The 24,671-nt window shown below is 41.1% G+C and overlaps 1 protein-coding gene across 2 annotated transcripts in view; it reads left to right on the top strand.

Moving 5' to 3' along the window:
* Positions 1–24,671, top strand: part of LOC146307270 (partitioning defective 3 homolog) — a 474,057-nt gene that overhangs the window by 240,171 nt on the left and 209,215 nt on the right. For both annotated transcript variants that reach the window (XM_084746851.1, XM_084746850.1), the window contains exons 13-14: positions 18,978–19,166; positions 20,026–20,196. In XM_084746851.1, the coding sequence (XP_084602977.1) occupies positions 18,978–19,166; positions 20,026–20,196 (360 nt within the window). The remainder of the gene's footprint in view (positions 1–18,977; positions 19,167–20,025; positions 20,197–24,671) is intronic.

The raw sequence follows: 24,671 nt of genomic DNA, 5'->3' as shown, positions 1-24,671 counted from the left end.
GAATTTATGACTTAAATGTTCACAAAATTTCCTAGTGATCAGTATGATTATGAATTGCAAGTAATCATTTTTTAAGGGGATATTGAATTTTCCCGCATTTTCAAAAGGCAGTTTTAGATCTACCTGAAATCTGCAACAGTTGAAGTCCCTCATCACCTAAATATTCATCAGCCACCCTGACTTTAAAGGTCCACAATGTATGATTTATGTGGATTTGGTTGCAAACTATGGCAAAGATGGAATATAATATCATGTTTTGGGAGTGGGAGGTGAGCTTCCCCACGGGGACTTGCTGGAAGTGAAAAAATATTACACTAGTTGTCATCAGAACATCACATAGGATAGTCTAAATGTGTGTGCTTTGCTTAAAGAGATAGTTCACACACGTAGGAGTTCTGGGGAATTTGCTGTTGGCTGTTTTTCCCACATTCCCAGAATTAGAAACTAATACATGCTATGGGACTTTTTTATGTATGTGGCGTAGTCTAAAATTATTTGAAAGTACAATATTTGGCTATATCGGCTCAACTGTTCAGCATCTATGGGATGAAATAACATAATCATGATTTGAAATAGGAGCAAAATAGGCAGGTAAACTTTGAGGGGAGACCCACAGTCTCAGACTTTGAAAACCACAGCCTTAGAATGAGTTGTTTTTATCCACAGAGGGCACAGGTCCTCTTTAGATAGAAGACGCTATGTTGCATCGCCATGTTTCTACAGTAGCCTAGAATGGACACATCAAACACTGGTGTTTTGTGTAAGTGTTGCTTCCAATCTGCAAGCTCACTTTTAGATGCTACTAAATCCTACACACTGGTCCTTAGACCCCAACATAGTGAAACCTGAGAACCATGTGAACACACATGATTCCCCAAGTGTTGGTGTAGATATACTGTACAGCCACCCCCACATACACAAACACCCACTGATGAATTAACATACAGTTAACTATACAGAACGTGTAAAAAACACATGCACATGCACCCTCTTTGTGCAGATGTGCATTGCACACTCACACATTCACATAAAATACACACAGACTTATGCTCAAGAGCACATTAAACAAGAGCAAGTGATGTGCATGAGCAGGCACAATCACAGCTTTATGCAGACACATGTGCGCACACACACACACACACTAGTCCAGTACACACATACACTGACACCCTCAGGTGATGTGTATGAGCAGACACAAATACTCTACAACTTAGGACACACACAAACACACACACACCTACACTCAGACACACGCTCAGCCTACACACAGGGTGACTTTGGCTGTCGTGCAACAGATGGTGAGGCTACTGCCCTCGTCCAGCCTGCGCTCAGTCGCTCTGACAGCAGGCTCGGGGTGTCACAGCACCTTGGCAGTCCAGGGGCCCGCGGTGCCAACCGCACTCCTAGCCTTAATACTCAGCCTGGCACCCAGGCTGTTAACCCCGCCATAGGAGCTGTTCAACCTGTAGAGTAATGGCCCTCTGAGACACATTTTACTCTGCTAATGTGCTGTTTCTCCAGTTCGAAACACACCACCTCCAGACTGCACTTTAATCGCTCTACAGCTTTACTTCAATTTTAACATTCATAAAGTGGCAAATGGGCTCATATTTCATTCCTACTTGTATTAGAGGAGCCACGAGGTCTAAAATTAGGAAGCTTGCACAATCTCAAAATGTGTCATTGATACACACCCTTCAACACTGGGATTTGAAAATAAGAGTAATTTTCCAACTGCCTGCCCTGAGTGTCTCACCACCGCCACCACTGTCCACATAATGTTACCCCTTTCATTTAGACAAGGGTACACACAGTGAATTTGAAAATCACCACTAGGCAACCACTTGCTTTACAAATATCAATGCATCAGGATTGGGTTAACTAGTTCCCACATAAAAGATACTACAAGGAACTTTCATATGTTGATGATTTTGGTGGCCCCTGTGGATAAAATCAGTAGTGTTTGCATGCCATAACCACAAAATATGACATCAAAAATGAAAGTATATAGATAGAAATCACCTCCCACTTATTTTTAACTGGTGCATTTATTACTGACTGTAGCTTTGCCTGGGAAAATGTAAACGCAAGCTTGTTTCACCTGATTTCACTGAAAATCTGACACAGTTGCAGCCATTTAGAATAACATCATGGAAATAGCTGATCTTCTCACAGATGGCTTTATTAACTTACACTGGTCATAATGAGACATCAGTATGAAGTCAGTATTTGTTCTTTCCTCTTTACTTCTTCTTTTTCTATTGATGGATGCTGTTTGATTGAATTACTTCTCATCACCAGAAATAACAGCTGATGTTTTACTCGTACATATTACCACCCACTTTACTGGAGAGGAATGCAGCAAAATGTAGGTCCGGTGGACTATGTCTACATGTTTTTTCTACAAAGGTTAAAAATATTGGAGCACAGCCCACAATATGATTTTTGATATTAAAAAGCAAAAATGTCCTGAATTAATTAGTAAATCTGATATAAAGAGCATTTTTGTTTTACCTTTTAACTTAAAGTGCCTTCATAAATAAAATAAAAGTAGACTTTAGTAGACATGAACTAAACAGGTACAAAAAATAGCATTAATTCTAAATTCTAAATCTTTCAATGATAAGACAAAAACAATGCAGCAGTCAGTAGCAGTCATTTATTTTACACAATATAATAATAATAATAATAATAATAATAATAATAATAATAATAATAATAATAATAATAATAATAATAATAACAATAATAATAATAATAATGATAATAATAGTAGATAAATATTATTACTTCTGTACTGATTTATGTTGAAATTGTAAAGATACATGATCTGGCTGTACATGATACATTATTTTCTGCTGCTGGCATCAAACCCGTGACCTTCAGGTTACTCAACAGGCTCTTTAACGCTACAGAGCAGCCAACACTTACATTTTAACTGGAAGGATGGACCAAACTGATTCATACCTCCTCTCAGCAGCCATGACAGCAGCTGAATGATGCTGCGGGGAGCGCTAAAAAATGCACGGCCGCCCCTGGGCTGTCGACTCATGAGCGGTGCGGCGTGAGAGTTTGATGGCTACACTCTCTTAGGTCCTCAGGCTTGACACGATTAGAAAAAGCCCATCATGGAAACACTGTTAAATAATCTCTCTCTGTTTTTGTTTTTTGTTTCTTCCTTCTCCTCTCTCTTTTGACCAACTTTCTACATGCTGCGAGAGTCTGCTAGTTAATATTTCATCACTTTCCACGTCAGATTAGCATTTTGCTACACTCTCCCCTCACTGCTCCCTTTTTCCTCATTCTCTCACACACTTTCACATCTCCCAGCAGTGCTTTCACAAATCTCAATAATCCTCACAAGTATGTTCATAAAAATCAGATAAGGAGGCCGAGGCTCTGCCGATGACAGTTATTGCAAATAAAGCATGGAGGAAAAGCACGGGCGGTAATTGCCTCCTCTGTCACACACTCCGGATGGGAGAATGAGTGTGTGTGTGCAGATGTACGCCACACATTGCACATAAACACACATATATGGACGAGCGTTTACGTGCTGTCATTCATGTAATTCCCTCAATGACAATGCGATGATGGTTTAAATTGTATCGTGAGTGATGTGCCAGAAAACCACAGGCATCTGTCAAAGAAGTATAGCCTACACACACACACGTGCACACACACACAGATAGATGAAAATAGAAAAGAGATGTTTTTTTTGTCTAGTTGACATTTGCCTGCTGATGTTTAATGTCAGCGCCGAAAATCCCTCCACGTCTCCTTTTGTTTAGATGTTTTATTGTATGCCAAGCGCACTGCTCGCGCCCCCAGAGGAATTAATTTACCCTCCCAGCGTGTTTGTGTTGCGTCTTTAATTACCACGGTCGGGGTGTATTTTGACATGCTTTCAGTAGCAATAACAGTAGCTCTCGATAGCTCTCAATAAATATGTACTCGCCGGGAAAAGAAAAGGTTAAATGGCAATAGAGCAGAGCAGGGCGTTGTCTCTGTGATTCCCCCCCTGTCTTTGTCTGTCTGCTTACCTCTCCCTTCATATTCCGAGGATATCAATAGACATTTTCAGACAGATACATTATGTTGTATCAGAGAAATAGAGCAGCTTTAACCTTTACCACACACTGGACTCATCACTAATAAGTCTGCCCTTTCATACCTCTTTTTTCCTCTCTTAAACCTTCACCATTCATAATAATAAAGGATATTATAAGATTCCTCATAGAGGGACTTTCACCTCTTTAGTTCTCAGTTGTGTTGTTCACATTTGCTTCTATAAGATGAACCCTGTGACCTTCAGGTTAGGAGACATGTTCTTTGAAAGACAAGGGGAGAGACGAGAAGACATACAGAGTTCCCTTTAAAAGCTCAACTCAAACAAGACGCATAAGGAGAATGATCAATGGCTGCGTGAACAAAGTCACTTAATGCTACGCTGTTCCTTTACTTGACAGCTCTGGGACTTCCAATCAGCGATCTAAATAGACTAAAGGGAGGAAGTCAGAAAGATTACTGCCTCCTAGGGCTTTGGTGGTTAATTCATGACTTTTATCATCAGAACGGGCTGTTATGAGGAAGTAGAAAGACTTGTGTGAGATATGCCATGTTCAGAATATGCATGAATATGAATAGTGACTCATTGCTTTGTGGATAGCTTTCTAAATCATCTGCGTGTGCTTGTTTCTTAATATGGGTGAAAGGAAGTGAAGAAATTTGACATAAAAGGCACTTAAGCCGCGCTCAGTAGGCTATGGTTATCTGTACATCGGGCAGTTCATCATTCAGGTGGAGCATGGTCTTGTTGACTCTTCATGGGAAAATGTCGAATAGCTGCCGTGTAGCAGGTTGCAAAACAAAAAAACATACAAATCCATGATGATCTTTGGTTCGCCATCCTTCCTGGAAAGGAAAGGATCCCAGAAGGAGAGCAGCAAGAATTTATGAACATCCTGAGAACATGAATTGTTACTACTGATGGAGAGCTCTGGGTTTAGGAATGCAGTAAGAGAAGTAATCATTGTGGAAATAACCAAAATATGGATGGATTGGAGCGAGGTGGGGGTGATACTGAAAACAAATGGTGTTAGATTCTGCCTCAGCTGACCCCTCTGTCACTTAGTCTGACAGCTACCACCATGCTCTGCCCTCTCCCTTCACATTATTCATGCTATTCATGGCCCCAAATGCAATTACCTGCCTGGTAATACTGACCACAGCAAAGCTCAACAGCAAAGCTATATTACGAAACAACCCCAGACACACTTACACTCATACACACCACTGGAATTCCCACACACAAGCAAGAAAAGTACACTTAAGCACATTTTAAACACACACACACACACACACACACACACACATATACTCTACACACTTCCCACGCATAGCCAGTGGATGTTATTTATTGTTGGCATTTATCTCCCAGCGTGCAGCACTGTTTGTGTTTACAGCTGCAAGCGACGCTCAGCCTCCGGTCCACATCGCCCAGCTTTGTGAAGTGGAGATTGTGTTTCCAGCTCCTCTTTTTTCCTGTAATAACCAAGTCAAATGTCATGCTTCACTGTGCAACAAGCAATGGCAGCAGTCAAGGAGCTATTCGTACCTCCTCTTAAAGATGTCCATCCACACCCCGCTGCCGGTGATATAACTCCACATTAATTCACCTGTTGTGGTGCCATTTAGTTTAGAGCAGACACAGCAAAACAAAGCCAGAGAAATATAATCTGTAACCAGCAGTTTATTACACAAACAATGAGTTGTAGGAAATATTGTGCAGACCTGCCAATGACAAATCATTTTAATTCGTTCTAAACCCCTGGCTACAGTGTAAGTGAATTAGCCTGGTGGTATTGCTGCTGCATCAGCATGACTGGTGTGATCTTAACTCCTTGTCTTACACACATGCACACTCTTAGGAATAAAGGTTCCAAAAGGGCTTTTTTTCTGCAGGGATGAGACTCCAACCAGAACCATTAGCTTTTGGAGAACCCTTTTTTGAAGAAAGGGTTTGTCAAGGGCTCTTTTAAAAACTACAAGTTCCATTCAGAGCCCCTTTCATCCAAGGAACACTTTTTGAAAGAAAGTTTTTCAAGGTTTGTTGAAAGCATGAGTGTTAAAGGATGTTCTCTTAGTTCAATCTTAACATAGATCACATAGGGTCACAGCATGAAACCTTCATAAAAAATATATTTAGATTCTCCTGAATGAGTGAAACCCTTGGTGTATATATAAAGGTGCTTGGTAGAACAGGTTCTAGATATAACCCTCAGAATATAAAAAAGTTCTCCAAAGAACCCCGTGGGTGGGTTCTAGATAACTCTTAGGATATAGTAGGGTTCCTGGTAGGGCCCCCTGGGTGGGTTCTAGATGAAACCCTTGGAATATATAAGAGTTCTTGGTAGAACAGGTTCTAGATATAACCCTCAGAATATAAAAGGGTTCTCCAAAGAACCCTGTGGGTGGGTTCTAGATAACTCTTGGGATATACTAGGGTTCTTGGTAGGACCCCCTGCGTGGGTTCTAGATGAAACCATTGGAATATAAAAGGCTTCTCAGTAGAAACCAAGGAGCCAACACAACAAACACTAATCCACTCAGTGTAAAACCTGACACACAATATGGACTCGATTAGTCACATATGCTCAAGTACCATAATAACATTGTCCACTCTTGCCCTTACATCATTCCACGACCCTGGATGAGCAGTATTTTTTACTTCCAATCAGACTATGGACTGTGGAGAACAAATGGGCTCGTGAGGCCTCTGTTGTAACACTGTAGACCACATAAGAGCAATTAAACAGTACATTAAAATCCCCTCTTTATGATCATATCACACTTGTCACTGATCCATTAGTAGCTATATCTGCCAAGCAATGAGAATCTTAATTGCACAATTAATTATGGCCTCTGATTGATGTGACCGCTGAATTTATGGCTCGTGCAAATGCTGGGGACGCAGTAGACAAATGCGTGACAGTAGTGCTGACAATTATAGCAGACTAATGGCCTGTTTCATAAGTGCCAACCCCGGTGGCCTGGTTTAAAATCCTCCCTGCCATTTTTTTTTACCACTGGACTGTAATTGAGGCAGTCAGGACTGCTCCATTTGAAGATTGTTTTGGCTAAAATAATCCCATTTATTTAGGTTTCTGAAATCATTATATACAGCAGAAATAAAAGTAGTGGTTCCCTGAAATGGATCCGGTATCCAGACAAGCTCACCATTGTTTTTCTCTTCCAAATCAAGGCAATCATCGTCAGGATAGCATTGCTCTGCACAATTATTCACAGCAGATGATATCTCTGTTCCTTTTTCTTAATCATTCCTCTCACAATGGTACACAGCTGGCTTTTGTTGCCTGCAGTACAGTGAGGTTAAAGTTGGAAGACAAGAACAGACTTATGAAGCGGTATTGATTTCCTTGCTGCCGAGATCCATTTACCGAGTCGGTAGAGGGAGAAATGAATTGATACAAGGCAAACAAAACACAATCCCCTGTCTTTGGAGGGAACTAAATGATACACAGATCTGTTGAGTGAAAGCCAAGGCTACTCCTCCTTACTCCTTCATTTACCACTCAACATGGGATATAACTTATGTCTAGGACAGTGTTGGATACTGTTAACTTTAAAAGTAACTTGTTACATCACATTACTGTCATTAAAAAGTATCTGGTTATGTTACAGTTTTATCTAAACTAACTTCTTAGAATACTTTTGTGTTAACAATGAAAACTCCTTGTGTATGTTTGTTATATTGTCCTGACAATCTAACCGTGACTTGGGCCAAGGCATATTACACAGCTACCTCTTTAAAAACAGTAAAACACCAGTTTGTATAGTGTACATTATGTTAACATACATCTAATGAAGCAGTTAGCTTCTCAAAACACATTCCTCCAAACTACAGAAGTGCACAGGCTACTCAAATGACTTAGACACCTAACCAATATTCTGTAGTTTACTTTTTTAAAACAAAGGAAAAGTTCTTGAAAACATATTGGAAATGGATTCTCTGACCAGACTTGAGGCACACTGGATGGCGTTGGACTCAAAGAATAATTTGGTCATGGGAAATTTGTTGAATACATCCATCCCTTGACTTGAAATAGTTGACTGACATGATTTCAGTGTCCTCAGAGACGGAAGGCTCATGTCTTCTCCAGTGACAGATGCAGGCAGTGGGAGTTCTTGCAGTGGTGGAAATATAGTAGAACTGTACCAGCAAATAATTGCTTATTTTAAAATGTAACTAAACTCTAGTTTGATTGCAAAATGCTTCACATTAATCAAAACATAAGAAAAACAAAAGTACACTGTAAAAACAAAAAAAGCTGAGAAAGCTATATAATTTCAAATCAGCAAAATTTGACCCCAAATCAAGCTCAAGTTTTAGAAACCGCCAAAAAACAAATTTCAAAAATTGATGAGTAAGTTCATCAAAGTGATTTAATTTTCAAGCACACAAATAATGACAAATCAGGTTCACAGCTCACAGTGAACAAATTTTTGCAATACAATTTGTGGCGACTAGCGCCTTCAAGCACGCACCTCCCCTAACAAGATGAATGGCTGAGCTTCAAAACAATATGGCATGAACTCAGCGCCAGTTCACCAGGAGAAGGAGGGTCAGTCTGTCCCAGTGTCCACAATCCAGTCTGTCAAACCCTGGCAGCATGAAAAAGTTGTTTGCACTTTCACCTGTTATAGGATACATTGTGGGGATCATTGAACGTCTTTTATTGCTTGCTTGTACTGGTAAAGGTTAAAGGAGTTGGAGGCTATGTTGACTGCCTTGTATGGTTTGCTAGTGGTAAATTTATAACTTGTATTTTTTTTGTCAGACTGACCCTCTGACCCACTGCTACAAATGTTGGAGGGGGAATATTTTTACAGTGTAATCTGAGTACTGAGTACGGTGATCTAGGACAGCAGTCAAAACAGGCTAAATATGCAAAAACAACACCTAATCTGAGAATATCTGGCAATGGATACAGCTTTAAGGCTACATAAGCTGTTTATGTTTTACTTAAAAGCCGTTAAAGTGTACAAAATACAAATGCAGAGTTGATTTAGGATCAGTTTGCTTTGATTTTGTATGAAAAGTATGCAACTAATGTAAGAAATCAGATAGAAATAATGTGTTCAACATTCATATTTTCCTTTTAACTTTCATTTGTGTCTTGGCTTACATCTGCTTCCAGCCCTCCTCTGACAAACACAAAGCAGAAACATTAACCTCTGCATGCTTTAACAGCACAGCATTTAGAAGATGATAAACCTCCTGGGTTATTCCACTGAAGTGGTGATAAACAGTGCTATCTTAAGCTATGCGGTATCTGCAGCCATGCCAAAAAATGACATCTTTGCTGTTAATATAATTAGATGTCTGTCAGAGTAATGCCTTTTCGCTTCACTGTAAGGATGATGTCATTTGTTGCAACTTTTGCTAATAAAGTACCAAAGACAGAATCTTTCTTGTATGTCTTTTAAGGGGTTTATTTATAGATCGGCAGGTTCCTGAGCCAGATATTTTACCTTATTTCGTAGAATTTGGCAAACAACTCGAGGAGGAGATGAGTAATTTCTTACGGGTAAAGCTGATAATTTAAGGTCCTGTAACCTTTTTGCCGTATTCACACTTCTTTGATAATGAATTCCCAGTCGTCATCTATGATATAACTTAAAAATAGAGCAGCTGTTAGAATGCAAATTGAGCGTAATCAGCAAATTGCTGCACTATTACAAATGTCTTGAAATAGCTGACCCCTACTCTGTAAATTTGTTCTAAAAATACAGTTGGAACTCAGGTGAAGTCAAATTACAGGAATTGCTCAAAAGGCCTTTGGAAGGAGCAGTGTAGGGCTGTGGTTTGGCAACCTGCAATCAGCGAGAGCATCTATGACTTTACAGAGCTCTTCAGAACAGTTTGGCAGCAGCAGATGCATCTTAGAGGTCACTTTCTCTTCCACTTTATGCCTAAAAATGTCCCTGAAATGACAGGGCACTGTGATCCGGTAGGTAAGGGCTCCAGTGTGTTACCATGGCACCAAAAATCCCTTCACCATCTCCAAAAAGCATCCTCTTGTAGGGACACTTTATCTAAATTGTCCGCTGAAAGCTTCATAAAATTCACACTTTGGTCTTACTCCCTGAAGTTTAGCAGAAAAACACTCACATTGCACTTTTTCTCTCCTTTTTTCCCCTCTCCCTTTTCTCTGCTTGCTTTTCCTTTGTTTAGCATTGACACCTTCTATTTCAAGAATACTGATGAGTCCTCACCACATTATTAATTTGGCTCCTATAGAAAGGTTTCCTGATAAAAGTGCAGAGTTCAGAAACATGCTCTGTCGTAATTAAAGCTAATGCTGCCAAGCGTGGTTGAAGACAATGCCAGCCTGGTTAACGATTTCCGAGCGTGTCTCGTCGACGCCACCTGTTTTCGTTTAGCACTTTTCAGCAGCTGTTCCCATAATTATGCTTGCTGTCAGTGCAGAGAACGGGAGGGTGCACCGCAGCATTGTGCTACGCCGATAAACAAGGTAGTTAAAGGCCACTTATGGCGACACAGTCACTCTCCCGAAGGGGATTCAGCGTCTGTTTCCAGAACACATAAAGGGGTTGAAGTGTGTATGTGCAGTCGGACATAGCAAAGCTCGAAATGAGAGGCATCTGGTTCATGACGTGTGTCTGTACTTTAGTTCCACTGAAACGCCTTTGCAAACATTCACAGTTGCCAAACATGCGTAGTAGAAAGTCACCTTTTATTTTTTTTTATGTTCTCTTTGATTAGGTGTAATTGCTTCCTAAATCGCCCACAGAAACATCCAGCGTCAAGCCAACCCTGTATATGAGTCTGTTTCTGCTTCTCACACTGAGATCCACTCAGTGCCGCCATTCATAGTCACACTCTTAGAAATAACAGTGCTAATTAGAACCGTAAAAGGTTCTTCAGATTGTCTCTATAGGAAAAGCCTTTTGGTTCCTTGTTGAACCTTGTTTAAAGGTCTGATTCGCACCTCTTTCAGAAAGTTTTACCTAACATAATGGGTTATACCTAGAACCATCTGTGAAAAGTTTCACCCAGAACCCCCATTGAGAGGTTCTACAGGGGAACTTTCTATGGTGTAATGGTTCCACCCAGAATCCTCTCTGGAGGTTCTGTTCAGAACTGTTCCACTTTCTAAGGGTGCTCACAAGAACCCTTGAAGGTGGTTCTACCTACCAAGAATGTGTTTATCTAGAACCTACCAAGAAGGTTCTATTGAAACCCTTTTATATTATGGTTTATGGTTTCATTAGTCTTACAAAGGACCCTTGAGAAACCTTTTCTTCAACAAAGGTTTCTACAGAAGCAAATTGTTCTGAGTAGAAGCTCGGCCCTGCAGGAAGAACCCTTGCGGATCCCTTATGTCTAAGAGTGTAGCCAGTAACCATGAAGCATTTGTAGCGATGCAGACAGATCTGGCCTCAGATGCCCCCATAGAAACAGACTCTGTTGTGCTAATGAGCCAAATGAGCTTTCTCATTTAGAAAATCCCCAAAGGGTGACAGTCCCATCCTGTCAGTGCTGAGTCAAAATCTGCCCAGTGAACAACATGTAATGTTAGTTCACAAACGCTTAAGACCTGCCACTGCCAGCTGTGCGCTTCATGCCCTTTAGTGTTGTGTAACAGCTCTCCACCCTTCACCGTACCTGGAGAAGGCTGGATTTGTTTTTGGGCTTAGAGGTATTTAATATTCGGCCCCTTTTGTCAGAAAATGTTGTGAGCAGAAACACCGCCAAAAGAAATTTGTGTTACAATACTTATCACGCGTGCACCACTTTTGCAATTACACCCATGGCTGATTTCTTTTAGCCCTTTTAAATTCATTTCCAATGACCTTTATGTCGCCAAATTGGGCCAAGTGTGGAAAGAAGTTTCCAGCGGTGTTAATTGTTTTAGGCAGCGATGTGCGGAGAACTCAGAGTTATGTGTGAATAGAAGTAATTGTGATTCATTTGTGTTCTCTCTCTCTCTCTCTCTCTCTCTCTCTCTCTCTCTCTCTCTCTCTCCTCTCTTGCATCTCACTCCTGCTTTTTCTGTCGCTCTGTTTCTCTGACACACTCACACACCTTTCCTATTAGCATGTGGCGAGTTAAGCGACGTAGAAACAAAACACGGAGGCCTATTAAGCAGGCGGGGCTCTGGTGCTAGACTGATGAGCGACGCTTTCCTCTCTCTGCCCTCCTCTGTTCACCTGCTCGTGTCTGTGCTCAAATGCCGCCTCTATCGCCCTCCCCTGCCAGGACCGCAGACTGTAATGAATGGGTGCTACCCCATCACAGTGTTAATTAATAAAGGACTTAATCGTATAATGGACTGTGACTGCACGGCTGTGTCAGGGAGCGAAAAGAAAGCGACACAGGCTTTTGTGATGAGCCGGCCAAGTGGCCAAGTCACTCGAGCTGTTGGGATAATGATGATAATGATATTACAACCACTCCACGTAAAAGTGGTTAAGTATTAAGTTGGAGCACTGCAGCACAGCAACACTGCATATTTGCAGCCAGATGTGGTGTATTTGCATTGTTTCTGGAATCATGATCTATGGTCTCTAGGAGAGTCTGGTTCAACCTTTTTCCATGGTCTAGTGTTCGAAAAGTAAAGTAGATAAGCATATTGTCCCAGCTGTAGTAGAAAATCTATACGTACTTATGAAAAACAGGATGGTTCATGGACAACTGGCAGCTTTGTTGCAGTTTCAGAGCACTTATAAGTACAAAAGTATGTCAACAGGTAAACACAAATAACAATAGAAATGGAGAATTAAATCTAAGGGGCCAAATAAAATCAAATCAACAACAAATCATCCAAGGCCAACACCAAAATATGTTCTTGAAAACAATTTTGCAGAACATTAGCATGACATGGTACGATCTGAAGAGGTTTTTGTATTTGTTCGTTTAATTTATTTAGCTCAGTTTAATGTGTATTTTCCAATAGCACTTTTACAAAACAGATAGTACACTGTGACACAGACTATGACTGACAAAGGAGCAGGAAAAAGAAAAATTTTCTATATTCTCCTCCTCTCTTAATGATAACATAACATAAATACCATTAATCTCTTTCATTTTCACATATCATATAAAAATTCAACAATACATACTTCAATGCAGTGACATAAAACATTCAGCCTTAACAAATGTAACTCAGTAAGTTCATTATGTCCCGTCTTATATTGAATAATGTTTGACCAATCATTTTAAATCATTGTCCAGAGAATCCTCAGTATTGTGACAAACTTGTCAAACTGTCCTTGGACGTCCTTCTCAATACAATCATACAATCATGGTATTTTCAGCTTGTTTCTTCAGGTACTAGAAGAATGGCACTGAACATCGAACACTGAACAGAAACATTTTGTCCAGTCAAGGCTCAGACCGATGGCTTCTATTACATGAACTCCTGTTACTGCTTTTAGTCTGCTTTTCTTTAAGTGGTTAGTTTTTAGCAAATTAAAAAAAAAACAGCAGATCTATTGACCTAAACTATTCACTGTCATGTCACAGAGACAGACAGAGCTGTATTCATTTCTGTTTAAAAACTTTCATGGTCACTGTTTGTTCTGGGTCTGCAGCTGACCCCGCTTCACATTCATGCAGGACACGTGGGGTCGACATTCACTTAAAAGCAGATATGCCAGCATTCAAAGAAACCTCCTTAATGTCATCTAAAAATAAAATTTGTTATTAAATGTCCATGGCCAAGTGTCTTCACAGTCAGGTAGACTTTGTTCTTGGCTTTAGCAACCCACAGGGATGGAAGTGTTAGACACATCCGGCCGTCATTAGTGAGTGTAGGTTTGTATTTTTTTTTTCCCTGGATGTTTTTGTGGCAAAGGTGGAAAAGGCTGGAAAACATGCATGGCATGCACAATGTACAGAGTGTGCTTAAGTGTCAGCATCTTGATGGTATATGAAAGTGTCCATAAGGATTAAAATTTTAAAAAAACACGCACTCTGCAGATTGTGCAATCTCTCTGTGCACATTTTACTCTTCTGGCTCTATTATTTATTTATTTATTTTGATAAAAGACAAGACAAAAATGATGAAGATAAAGAAGTTTGCAATGTGACCAGTCAACAGGTACCTGTGGGTCAAAAAATACTAAGTTTCAATAAAAAAAAAAAAATATATATATATATATAAAATAGAGGGAGGACTAAAATCTGATAAAAGGAGGTGCATCTTATTTGTCCAGTGTAGTAAGCCTAATAATGTCTGGTATGGATTTTCTATTCAAATATTACTTTCATTAACATGGGAAAGTATAAACACACACACAAAAAAGACTTTGCATTTTTGTTGGAGTTTGGAACAAATGTGGCAACCAATAATACAAATGATTCATGATTGAATTAGATAGGAAGAGAAAACCCTAAAAGTTTCCTGCTCCTGACCGTACTCATGAAAAGAATTTGATTTAAAGATGCTGCAGTGAACAATTTTGGATTTCGGCTGATAACACAGATGTATTTTGCATGAAACTCTTCCTTGCTGCTTTTTGAAGTCGATTTCAGCATGCAGCCTTTTCAGTGTTTTTACATCAGTTCATCTTTTGTCAGTACTGTGTCGTCTGTCTGTCCCAGGTGCATACACAGGGGCTGAGCCTGGAACAATGAGCTGACTTTCTTTTCCCTCCCATTCAGCGGTAGTTGGATCCAGCTCTGCCTGAGCTGTATCGGTGCAACGAGGTCTGTCAAGCAGCCTGACAAACTCATTCTTGGCTAGCGGCGCTTGTTCCTGTCTGATGAAAATGTTACACTGCTCTCTCATTCTCTGCCTCTGCCCGCTATTCCCGGAACACAGCTCTGAGTGGGTGGTTATTCTGTCATCATTTTGGAGGAGAGCGCACACACACTCACACACACATGCATGCACACACACGGGCTCAGACAGGGTCCATCCCAAGTAATTTTTTCATCCAATGTATTACTATCCTCAACTGCTGGACTAAAAGCCTCTCCAGGGACATAACTCACAGCTTCTATTTATTTATTTTATTTTCATTAAAGATAAAGACCGACCCTGCCAATGACGCACAAGGCCATTCATCCACAAGTGTTCTTTTCAGAGTGGAAATTGTATGTTAGTGCTGGATTGCTATGGGCCTGCATTGGAAACGAACTGTTCACAACACAGGAGTTGCGTTAAGGTTCAGTATAACAGCTGTCAAAGCTTAAAGAAATTCTGACGTTATGTCTTTACGTGCTCTAAGCAAGAATGAGAAGTCAAACATCGTTGATGCATTATATCCACGCCTGCATTGGATAACAAATTGCTTTTCGATTGTTTTGTTTCCTGTCCCCTATCCGCTCCACTCAGCTGTCTGAGGGAAAGCAAAGGGTCAGCTCCTGATAAGTGCCGCTGAATTCTGTAATAGAACCGAAGGTGTTGAAATGTGGCGCGATTAAGTGGATTCCAGTGGCTGGAATTTACTAACGGTCCAGTCACGGACAAAGCCCAGTTGGGAAGTTGTACAGACAGGTGTACTGCCATTTTGAAGGCAGAAGAAGAAAAGCAGAGAGAAAGAAAAGGGGGCAGATAGGACGGCCGTCTGGAGAATAGGGGCTCAGTCAGAGGGTGTTGAAAAGAGCCTCCACCTGAACGCACCGCTGCATCCTAATAACTCCTCAGCCTCCGAAACGGAGGGAAAAAACACCTTATGCTCTATCTTTCCCTCCTTTCCTCTGCTTCACTCTTTATCCGAGCAGCTGTGAAGGGCACACACCTGGCTGCCATCCATCTGGCTGCGTGTATGTATGTGTGCATGCGTGAGTATTGATGTGAGTCTATTTAAAGAGGTTTTGGGGTGGCTTTCTGGGGTTGATTGCTCTCACCGCCAGTATTGTTCGTGTGGATTTGGCTGCCATGGCAATAACTACGCATGTACTGTACAATCTGGCCAATCACAGTATTACAGCACTGCTCTCGAGCTTCCTGCGGAGTGGGCTCGGCCAGTCGTCAGCTCTTATCTGCCGAATATAAACGTGTGTGGGGAAAACAAACGGGAAACACTCTCATTTCCTGCACAGAGGTGCCCATGAGCAAGGTATCAAGGTGCAGCTCAATGGCCAGTAGAGGCCTGTATGCTCATTTAGGCGACAAGGGCACTACCAATAAGACTTATAAATAGTTTATAAGTAGGTTATTAAGTGAGTTGTAAGCACTTAACAAATCATTAATAAGCTGTTTCAGCTCAGTGAACACACATTAAGCTGCACTGTTAAGCCTCAGGTCTAATACTTATTAAAGCCCCTTTTACACTGGAAAAAAACACTAACAACCACTACCAGCCACTAACATCCAGCTTTTCTCTTCAGTGGGAAAGGGTACAGTCAGCATTCATTCCTGGGTCAAATGACTCTGCTGTAGTCACGCATATTTATTGGCTCCATAGGCACTGATAGAAACATGACACCAGGATGGGTACACTAATTTTTCTGCTTTATGGCAGAGGTAATGAAGTGCTGGCTTGGCTTGACTCAATTTGAACTGGTGTGTCAGCCCAGTGCAGCAAAGTTTGCACCCACTCGAAGGCGTGTCTTTAACTGATGTATGCTTACCTTAAGATGATCAACTGTAAAACGGTGAATAAACATCCTATAAATGCCTCACAATAAACATCTCCTGTTATGTTGTTATCTAAAAGCTTTTATTATGAAGCAGGAAAATCAGAAGCCTATCCCAGCTGACACTGGGCGAAAGGCGAGGTAGACCCTGGACAAGTCAGTTCATGGCAGGAAAAAGATGAAACCACAACATAAAGCAGATACTTGAAAGTACAAACATCAGGAGAGAAACTAAGCTTCAAACCACAGAGATTCTGTTAGAAGCTACAAAGTACTAAAAGCTGAACACAGAAACTTTTAAATAGGCCTTTCTCTCTGCTGTCCTGATTACATGAGAAATTTAGGCACACAAAGAAAGCACAACAGAAACACAAACTCATCTACTAAAAATGGGAAAGGAGTCAATCACCTTCTTTTAGCAGGTTTTAAAAAATCTGTATCATTTAATTCAAGTTTTTTTTAAATCTAATTAAGATTAATCAGGACAAATAATGAGATGGAAACAGATATTTCTTCTATCTGAATAGTGCTCATTATTATTTTGTTCGCTCCATGGTTATGTTGGTATAGTTTAAAATATTGCCCAATTTAACGTGTCCAGCATAAACCATGCCTCTGGCCTTCAATCCAAACACAGATACAGAGAATTTTGTGAATTTAACAGATACAGACAATGATTTCTCTGTGCACCTCTATTTATAAACCATTCATAAATGTAGTCTTATTGCACCAGGGCACAAGAGGTACCAAGATTTGTTACGTCGCCTTTGAGATGGAAGCAGTGCCTCATTTTCAGACTGTAGAATGACTATGGATTGAGATCAAAGCTTTTTGTTTCAGCACATTTGCTCAGCTTACTTACTCACTTTATCTTGGCTAAAGCTCAGGAATCTTTGGTAGGCACTGAACCACGGAATGGAAATTATTTTTAAACATTCTTATAAATCTTTACCCGGTTCTCCCGCAGTCAACATAAGAAAGAAACTGCCAGCTTTTTGATGCCTCTGGTGTTTTTCTCCACACCACCAGCTTCTCTCACACCTCTCTTCTCCTTCTGTTTGGCTGCGAGCAAGAAGTAAAATACACAAATGCTACTCCTTTGGTTATTTTTTACAGATGCTCCTTGTTAGACACCAGTGGAAATTGTCAGAAAAGAGACTGGAGTGGCTGTTTGATGGACTATTTTCCAGCTGAATTGATCGTGCTGGGTGTTAGACACTCAACAGTAACTCTCTCACACCTCTCTGGCAGCTGAAATGAACCGTTTTTTCGTGTACCGTGCATGAGGATCGGCAGTGCCGGGCCCTGCAACAAAACGCGACTATGGTAATTTTCAACAAAAGGCCCATGGATTGCACGGGGAAAGGAGGGTCAGGTTCTTAACGTGTCACAATTACCCTTCAAAGGGGTGTTGTTCAAAGGAAGCCACTGTTGTTTGAGCACCAAATTGCTACCTGGCGTTTTCAAAGTTCCCCGCTGTCCCCACTGTTCCTACACCGAGCTCATGACGGTGGAAAGGAATTAGCAGCGCTCGGCTAGACAGTACGGCCAATTGACGATGACAGCCCTGAGATATGTGACATGCTTGCCATCCATTCGCTTTCTTCTCCTGCTCCCCTCATCGTTCTCCTCTTTATCTTGTCTCCCGCCTGCTTTCCATTTTCTTGTCATTCACCATGCCTGTTCTTTCAATTTTTGTTCTGCTAGTCCCTGTTATCTTTTTTTTTGTTCTCTTTGTTTTTCTGTCTTTTCACCAAAGTTAAAGTTAGATTCTTCACACAGCCATCGGAATGCAACAATGACATTGTAGTTGGGCTCAACAACAGTTTACCAACTTTGGTTGGTAAGTTGAGTCATCAGCCAAAAATACTGTGTTGCTGTGTGCAGACATTTGTGCCCTTTCATTGTCCCTTTTAAGAAGAAGGTTATTAGCACATCAGCAGTGCCAGAGCCATGACAACAATTCACTTTTAGTCACTTTTCTTTGTAAAAGCCAACTCATATATTGACTCTCAAGTTTGTATTTGCTTCGCTCAATAGAAACTGCAGATGAACCTGTCCAAAGTCTTTAGGAAGGCTTTTCATATAGGGGCATGGACATGCAGAAGTTATGTAACTACCACTGAGAAGAACGGAGGGAGAGTGTTGTGTTTGGTAAGATGTCTTTGAAAGAATGTAAAGGGTCTAGGTTTGTTATTGGCTGACCCTTCAAGCAACTATTCTACATTTAGAATTCAGCAGACTTTTGGTAGGTGACGAGATCTCCAGTGGTCTGGTGATATGAGTCATATACATCAAGGAAAATCAAAGACATAACTCTGTCTCTCTTTATTTCCTACAGAAACCAGAGGACGATGACATGGTGTTAACCCCTGATGGTACACAAGAATTCATGACCTTTGAGATCCCTCTGAATGACTCAGGCTCGGCAGGCCTGGGGGTCAGCGTCAAGGGTAACCGCTCCAAGGAGAACCACACCGACTTGGGCATCTTTGTGAAATCCATAATCAACGGAGGTGCTGCTAGCAAGGCAAGTAACTTCTCCCACCCACTTATGCTCTGACTATTACTTTAACCAAGGATCAGTGGTGAAAAGAGTACAGAAAACCTGCATGCTGAACTACTGATGTGAAAAATATAATTCAGCAAAAGTATGAAGTATTCTTCTCAAAAACTACCAATCTTTAACCATTTATGTTTAATTGTCAATAGCAGACGTCTTTTTCTCCATCTATCTATCATTGCTTTCATCTGTTGGGATCGCCTTATTAGCTACAAATATGCAAATGACAGGTTTCAATATTAGAATGAAAATAACAATTCCCGTGATCCCACGCTTCTCCACAATTTCTACTTGTTTTGTTATTGTTTTAATGTGACAGAAATTACATATTGTGCATTTAATCCCAGTTATGTGAGTAGTTGTAGTTAGTTACTTCCATCTCTTCCAAGGACCTACAGGTACAATACTGTGGATCATCATGCTGCATGGATTCAAAGTCCTTGTTGTGGTGATTTTGTAGTGGTGATTTCATGTTAATGCTGATGATGTTAAGTGGCGTGACTGCCATGTTGTGATTTTTTTTCCTTTAACGTTTTTCTTTTAATCTATTTGAACTATTAAATTTAAAAGTTCATAAATACTAGTGGTTTGGGAAAATCTGAAACCGGAGACAAATAACATCATTAAAATGTGTTCCAGACAAAGTGAACAAGGAAACGAGTTTATGATCCTGTATTTATTGGGATTTTCTGGGCACATGTGGTCCTGGGATCCTGCCTCAGTAGCACCCGTGGTTGCACATGTTGTTCCTGTTCAAACCTAATGATGATCGTTCTCGGAAGAATTTGCTACAAATATTTTATGAGTCTTATCGGTTTGTCTGCAGGATGGGCGTCTACGGGTCAATGACCAACTCATCGCGGTCAATGGGGAGTCGTTGCACGGGATGACCAATCAGGATGCCATGGAAACATTGCGCAAATCCATGTCTATAGAGGGCAACAAGCGGGGGATGATTCAGCTCATCGTGGCCCGGCTGGTGTCCAGAAACAATGAGGTAACCTAACTGTCAGGGAGGCACGCTGATGTGCTGAGAACTAATTGGCATCACAAGGAGCCCGATATAATTGCTCTGCCTTTGTTTACTTCTTTAATCGGATATTGTCATTAGTATTCTAATCATGAGCTACTATAACTCCAAGGTGGACTGTGCAGTTCACTTCCCCCTTGTGTACACACATACAGTATAAGGCACAAAATATATACATATTATTAAATATTTTACCATACTGTTTTTTTTTTCGTTTTTTTTTACACAAGTATCTGTACTTCTACTTGAATAACCAATGTGTGTTTTGCCACCTCTGCATACTCTTGAAGCACACATGCATGGTCTAATTCAAATCCGGTCTGTGGACATGTGGAAGAGGGATAGCCACATTTCAGCTGCACTGAATGATAAATGAGTGGCTTTCCTCTACCTTGCCACTGGCCCTAATCTATCCCACATAGGTTTTTTTGTTGCTTTGAGATAGCTAAAGGAGGACATTTATGAAGCAACCACACCACCATGCAAATCTTCAAACAGTCCCATTTCCTGTGTGAGATAGGTGATACCGTCTCACATACACCCCCTCCCACTTTCTCTGTGTGATTTTCTTTGCCAACGGTGGGCCTTGATATGATATCTAAGAAGCACTTCACTGACTTATGATTGACAGGCCTGTGGAATAACGCTGTAGGATAGGCAGATAAAGGAATATGTATTGCAGCCAGGTGGATATTTGTCATTAGGCGACAGTCAGGAATATTTAAACGAGGGGATTTCAACATCATGAAATGCCCAGTGTGATACTGAACTAATCCCAGCCTACCTTTCTGTATTCTTTAGCATAGTGGTGTAAAAACGAACACGAATGCAAACATGATTTAGCAGGATGTGAAATGCTAAGCACAGTGTGACTGTGTTTCAGGATTGTGGATTTATGTGTGAATACTTCAACACACTCGCGCACGTTCTCTCAGCCTGCAGCCAGAGGTTGTAGATCAGGTTTGATTAGTGTTGCGCTGACTCTAATTGGAGCCTGTGTCCCGTGGCTGTGTGTCAGTTTGGAGTACCACGCTGAGCCCCAGTCCCCCCTCTCTGCCCTTCACCCTCCCTGCTAGCCCTCATCCTCCAAGCACTCTGTCTCTCCCCAGCCTCTCACCGCACATCATCACCATGATGCCCTGTACGCTTGTTTTTCTTGTTTTAAAGTCGATTTTCGCCTTTTTTCCCCCCAACCTGTCGTGCTCTGTGGTTTAACAGGTAAACCATGGCATAAATACAGACAGGGGCTTTTATCACTCATATATTGTCGTGCATTGCTGTTTACCATAACAATTAAGGACTGTAGCGTTTTTTTTCTAAATTTTACATTTGGATCCTTCAAGACTGCATGTGCAGGGTTACTGTATTGCACAAAAACAGCAAATTGTTTCATTTTCTAAATGCTAGTTAAAGGTCCAGTGTGTAAAATCAAGGGGAATCTATAGGCAATATATGGCAGGAATGGAATATAATATTAATAAGTAAGTTCATATTAGTCTAGAATCACCTGAAGATAAGAACTGTCATGTTTTTGTTAACTAGAGAGGACATGGGTCCTTCTCTGCCATTTTTCTACAGTATTAGTCTACTACACTGGTTCTTAATAGGGTCTTTCACATTTTTCAGAAATTTCACTGCCACCATAGTTTCTTCTATACCTATATCCTTAAACTTGGAAGGGGAGGGTGAGGCAAGCAGTATTGGTTGCAACCTACAACTTTACTGCTAGATGCCACCAAATCCTACACACTGGTCCTTTAAAATTCAATAGACAAACCTCAACCAGTCTCATTTGTATATTAGCTGCCTTAAAGTGCTGTTTGATCTTATTCTAGCTTATCAAAACAGGTACACACAGTGCAATACCAGAGGGTTACAAGTATTTACCTGAATGAAGCAGCAGGCTTAATGGGACATGTGGTTATTTTGAAACCCAAAGTGTTCCTTTTAACAGCTTTAAAATGCATGAACTTATGAATTGTTCACTGGAGCTTCAGCCATCACTCAGTTAAGCCCTTTTAGGCTATGAACATTCCTTTCTTGTGTGGCAGACCGGGCCCAGACAAACAACAGCGCTGCATGAAAACATGGAGCCACGTCATCCATTTGAAGGGGCCCACTGTGTCAACACAGCAATGGTGCCAACACAGAAACTTCTGGCAAAACAAATGCAGGGTCATCTGACAAAATGGTTTTAAATACGGCTCAACTATTGCAATGTAATGCAATGTCTGACCCTTAATAGTTTAGATTACCTTATACTAACATATTTTCACCATATAAAGGACCAGTGTGTAGGATTTAGTGGCATAGCGAAGAGGTTGGAGAGTTTAACCTTAACCTTGCCTCACCTTCCCCTTCCAAACATGTAGGAAAACCTACAAGGACTCACAAAAAAAACCCTCAAAAGGCCCATACTAGAGCCATTGTCAGTTCTTGCCTTGTGTAAAGACATCAGTACAAAACACAGTGATTCTTATTTTTATGTGATTATGCACCAATGAAAACATACTTATGAATATTCTATTCAATTTCTATCATTTCATGCCATTAAATCCTTGTAAATCTTACACACTGGACCTTTAATCCACAGTCATTGTGAAGAAAAATAAAATGATTGCCACCATGGTAACTTTTCAGTGCAGTGAAATCCTTCCTCTGTTAAATAATAAACTGCTGTGCAGCATTTTTGCATATTGCAGTCCTTGAAATTAATTTGTCTATTACTCCAACTGGACTCCCTGGGTTGTATTTCATTGTCTCACCAGTACATGAAGCACCACTGATGCTGTCCCATGCATTTCCAAAACACTGGGCTGTTTCTGGTCTGCATCCCTCACTCTTTTCCTTCATCCTTTACTCTCCCACCCCTTCCAAACTAGGGGAGAGGACACACGTCCCTTCGGGGAGAGCCCAGCCCCAAGGTTCAGTGAGTTCTATCACTTCGGTCCAGTCACTCTCCTGTCCTCTTTAATCCCTCACCAGGAGGCAGACAGGTAGACAGACTGACACTGAGCAGACAGTTAAGGTCACAGTCAGAAACAGCAAAAATACTTTTTTTTATAATTACACCATCACTCTGTCGGTGGAAGGAAGAAGGATGATGTTGCATGAAGTTTATTACATTTTAAATCCATTTAGATCACAATTTAGAGAGTAATTTTGACAAGTTTGTATATAATTTGACATTTATTTCAACATCAGTTGCTATGAGACAGCATATTGATAATGTTGCAGAGAAAGACGTAAAGAATGTGTGACACAAAAGGAGAAGGAGATGTAACAGTGCTTTTTAGATTCCATCCATTAAACTCCCATTACAGGCAATCATAGTGTGCTGAAGATGCAGTGCGTTCAGGAAGCTTAGTGGTTTGAAAAGGTGCCATAAAATCACTAGAGGGAATTTTTAATATACTCAGAGCAGAGAAAAGATAAGATTGTAAATGAAGAATTTAAGGTCAGTTGCAAACCTCAAACAAGAAAAGCAGAAGTTAAATGTCGACACAGGCCCCCGGCAGCTACAACTGCCCCCCCCCCCTCCTCCTCCCCTGCTCCACCGCGTTGGCCGGGCAGATATGTGGGGAGCCGGCGCCAGTTTGCCACTGTCACCCAGCCGAATGGGAGTGAGCACTGGAGGCCACCATTGAAATGAATCAGATCCATCACTGTCTGCAGGGGAGAGGAGCCGAGCAGCATGGCCTAATGCATCAGAGGGGGGACTTCGATGGGTGCAGCGTATCCAGGCCACCCCACTCCATGAAAATTGCATTGATTTCATCATTGCTCGGTCCTGTGGGCCAAAGTACGTTCAACTCTGTCAGAGGAGAGCAGTGTGATGTTTCTTGGTAGTTTAAGCTGGCCTGGTTTGGTTGGTATTTTTAAAACCAAAACCACACAGCCGTCACTTAACTGGCATCCATTTCTTCTATATGATGCAACTTAAAATGTTCTGTGAGCAAAGGAGCCTGTAACACATGGATGAAACACCTTAATGGAAATGTGAAAAGCCTTATGTGACACTCATTTTGTGACCACTCAGAGAAGCCTCTTCACAGGCATGCACACACAATTATATACCCCCTACAAAAACACACACACACACACACACACACACACACACACACCCTTCCACATATTGCCCAAGGTCTCCCAGAAGCCCATTTGCTTTCAGCAGGACTTTGGGGCCGCATCCATCCAGACAGATCCTCTCAGTGGCGAAAGACAAGTGTTTCAATAGGCTGGCTCATGCTGCTGATGGCCTATGATTAAGCCCATATCTGAGGTGGAGTACCTGGCCTATTTATGCTGCCATTAAAGCAGGGGCGATGAGTGGCCTTTGCCTTGGGTTAAAATGAGAATTTTTGTCGACCTCGGAATGAAGAAAAAAAAACACTTCAGCATGATTAAGGATGTATTCAAGTCTAACAAAGCAGTATGCCGCA

The sequence above is a fragment of the Lutjanus erythropterus genome, chromosome 21, assembly GCF_056507025.1.
Source record: "Lutjanus erythropterus isolate fLutEry1 chromosome 21, fLutEry1.hap2, whole genome shotgun sequence".
In the NCBI taxonomy this organism is placed as follows: domain Eukaryota; kingdom Metazoa; phylum Chordata; class Actinopteri; order Lutjaniformes; family Lutjanidae; genus Lutjanus; species Lutjanus erythropterus.
Note: the sequence above shows the minus strand (reverse complement) of the source record. Positions and strands in the feature narration are given on the sequence as shown.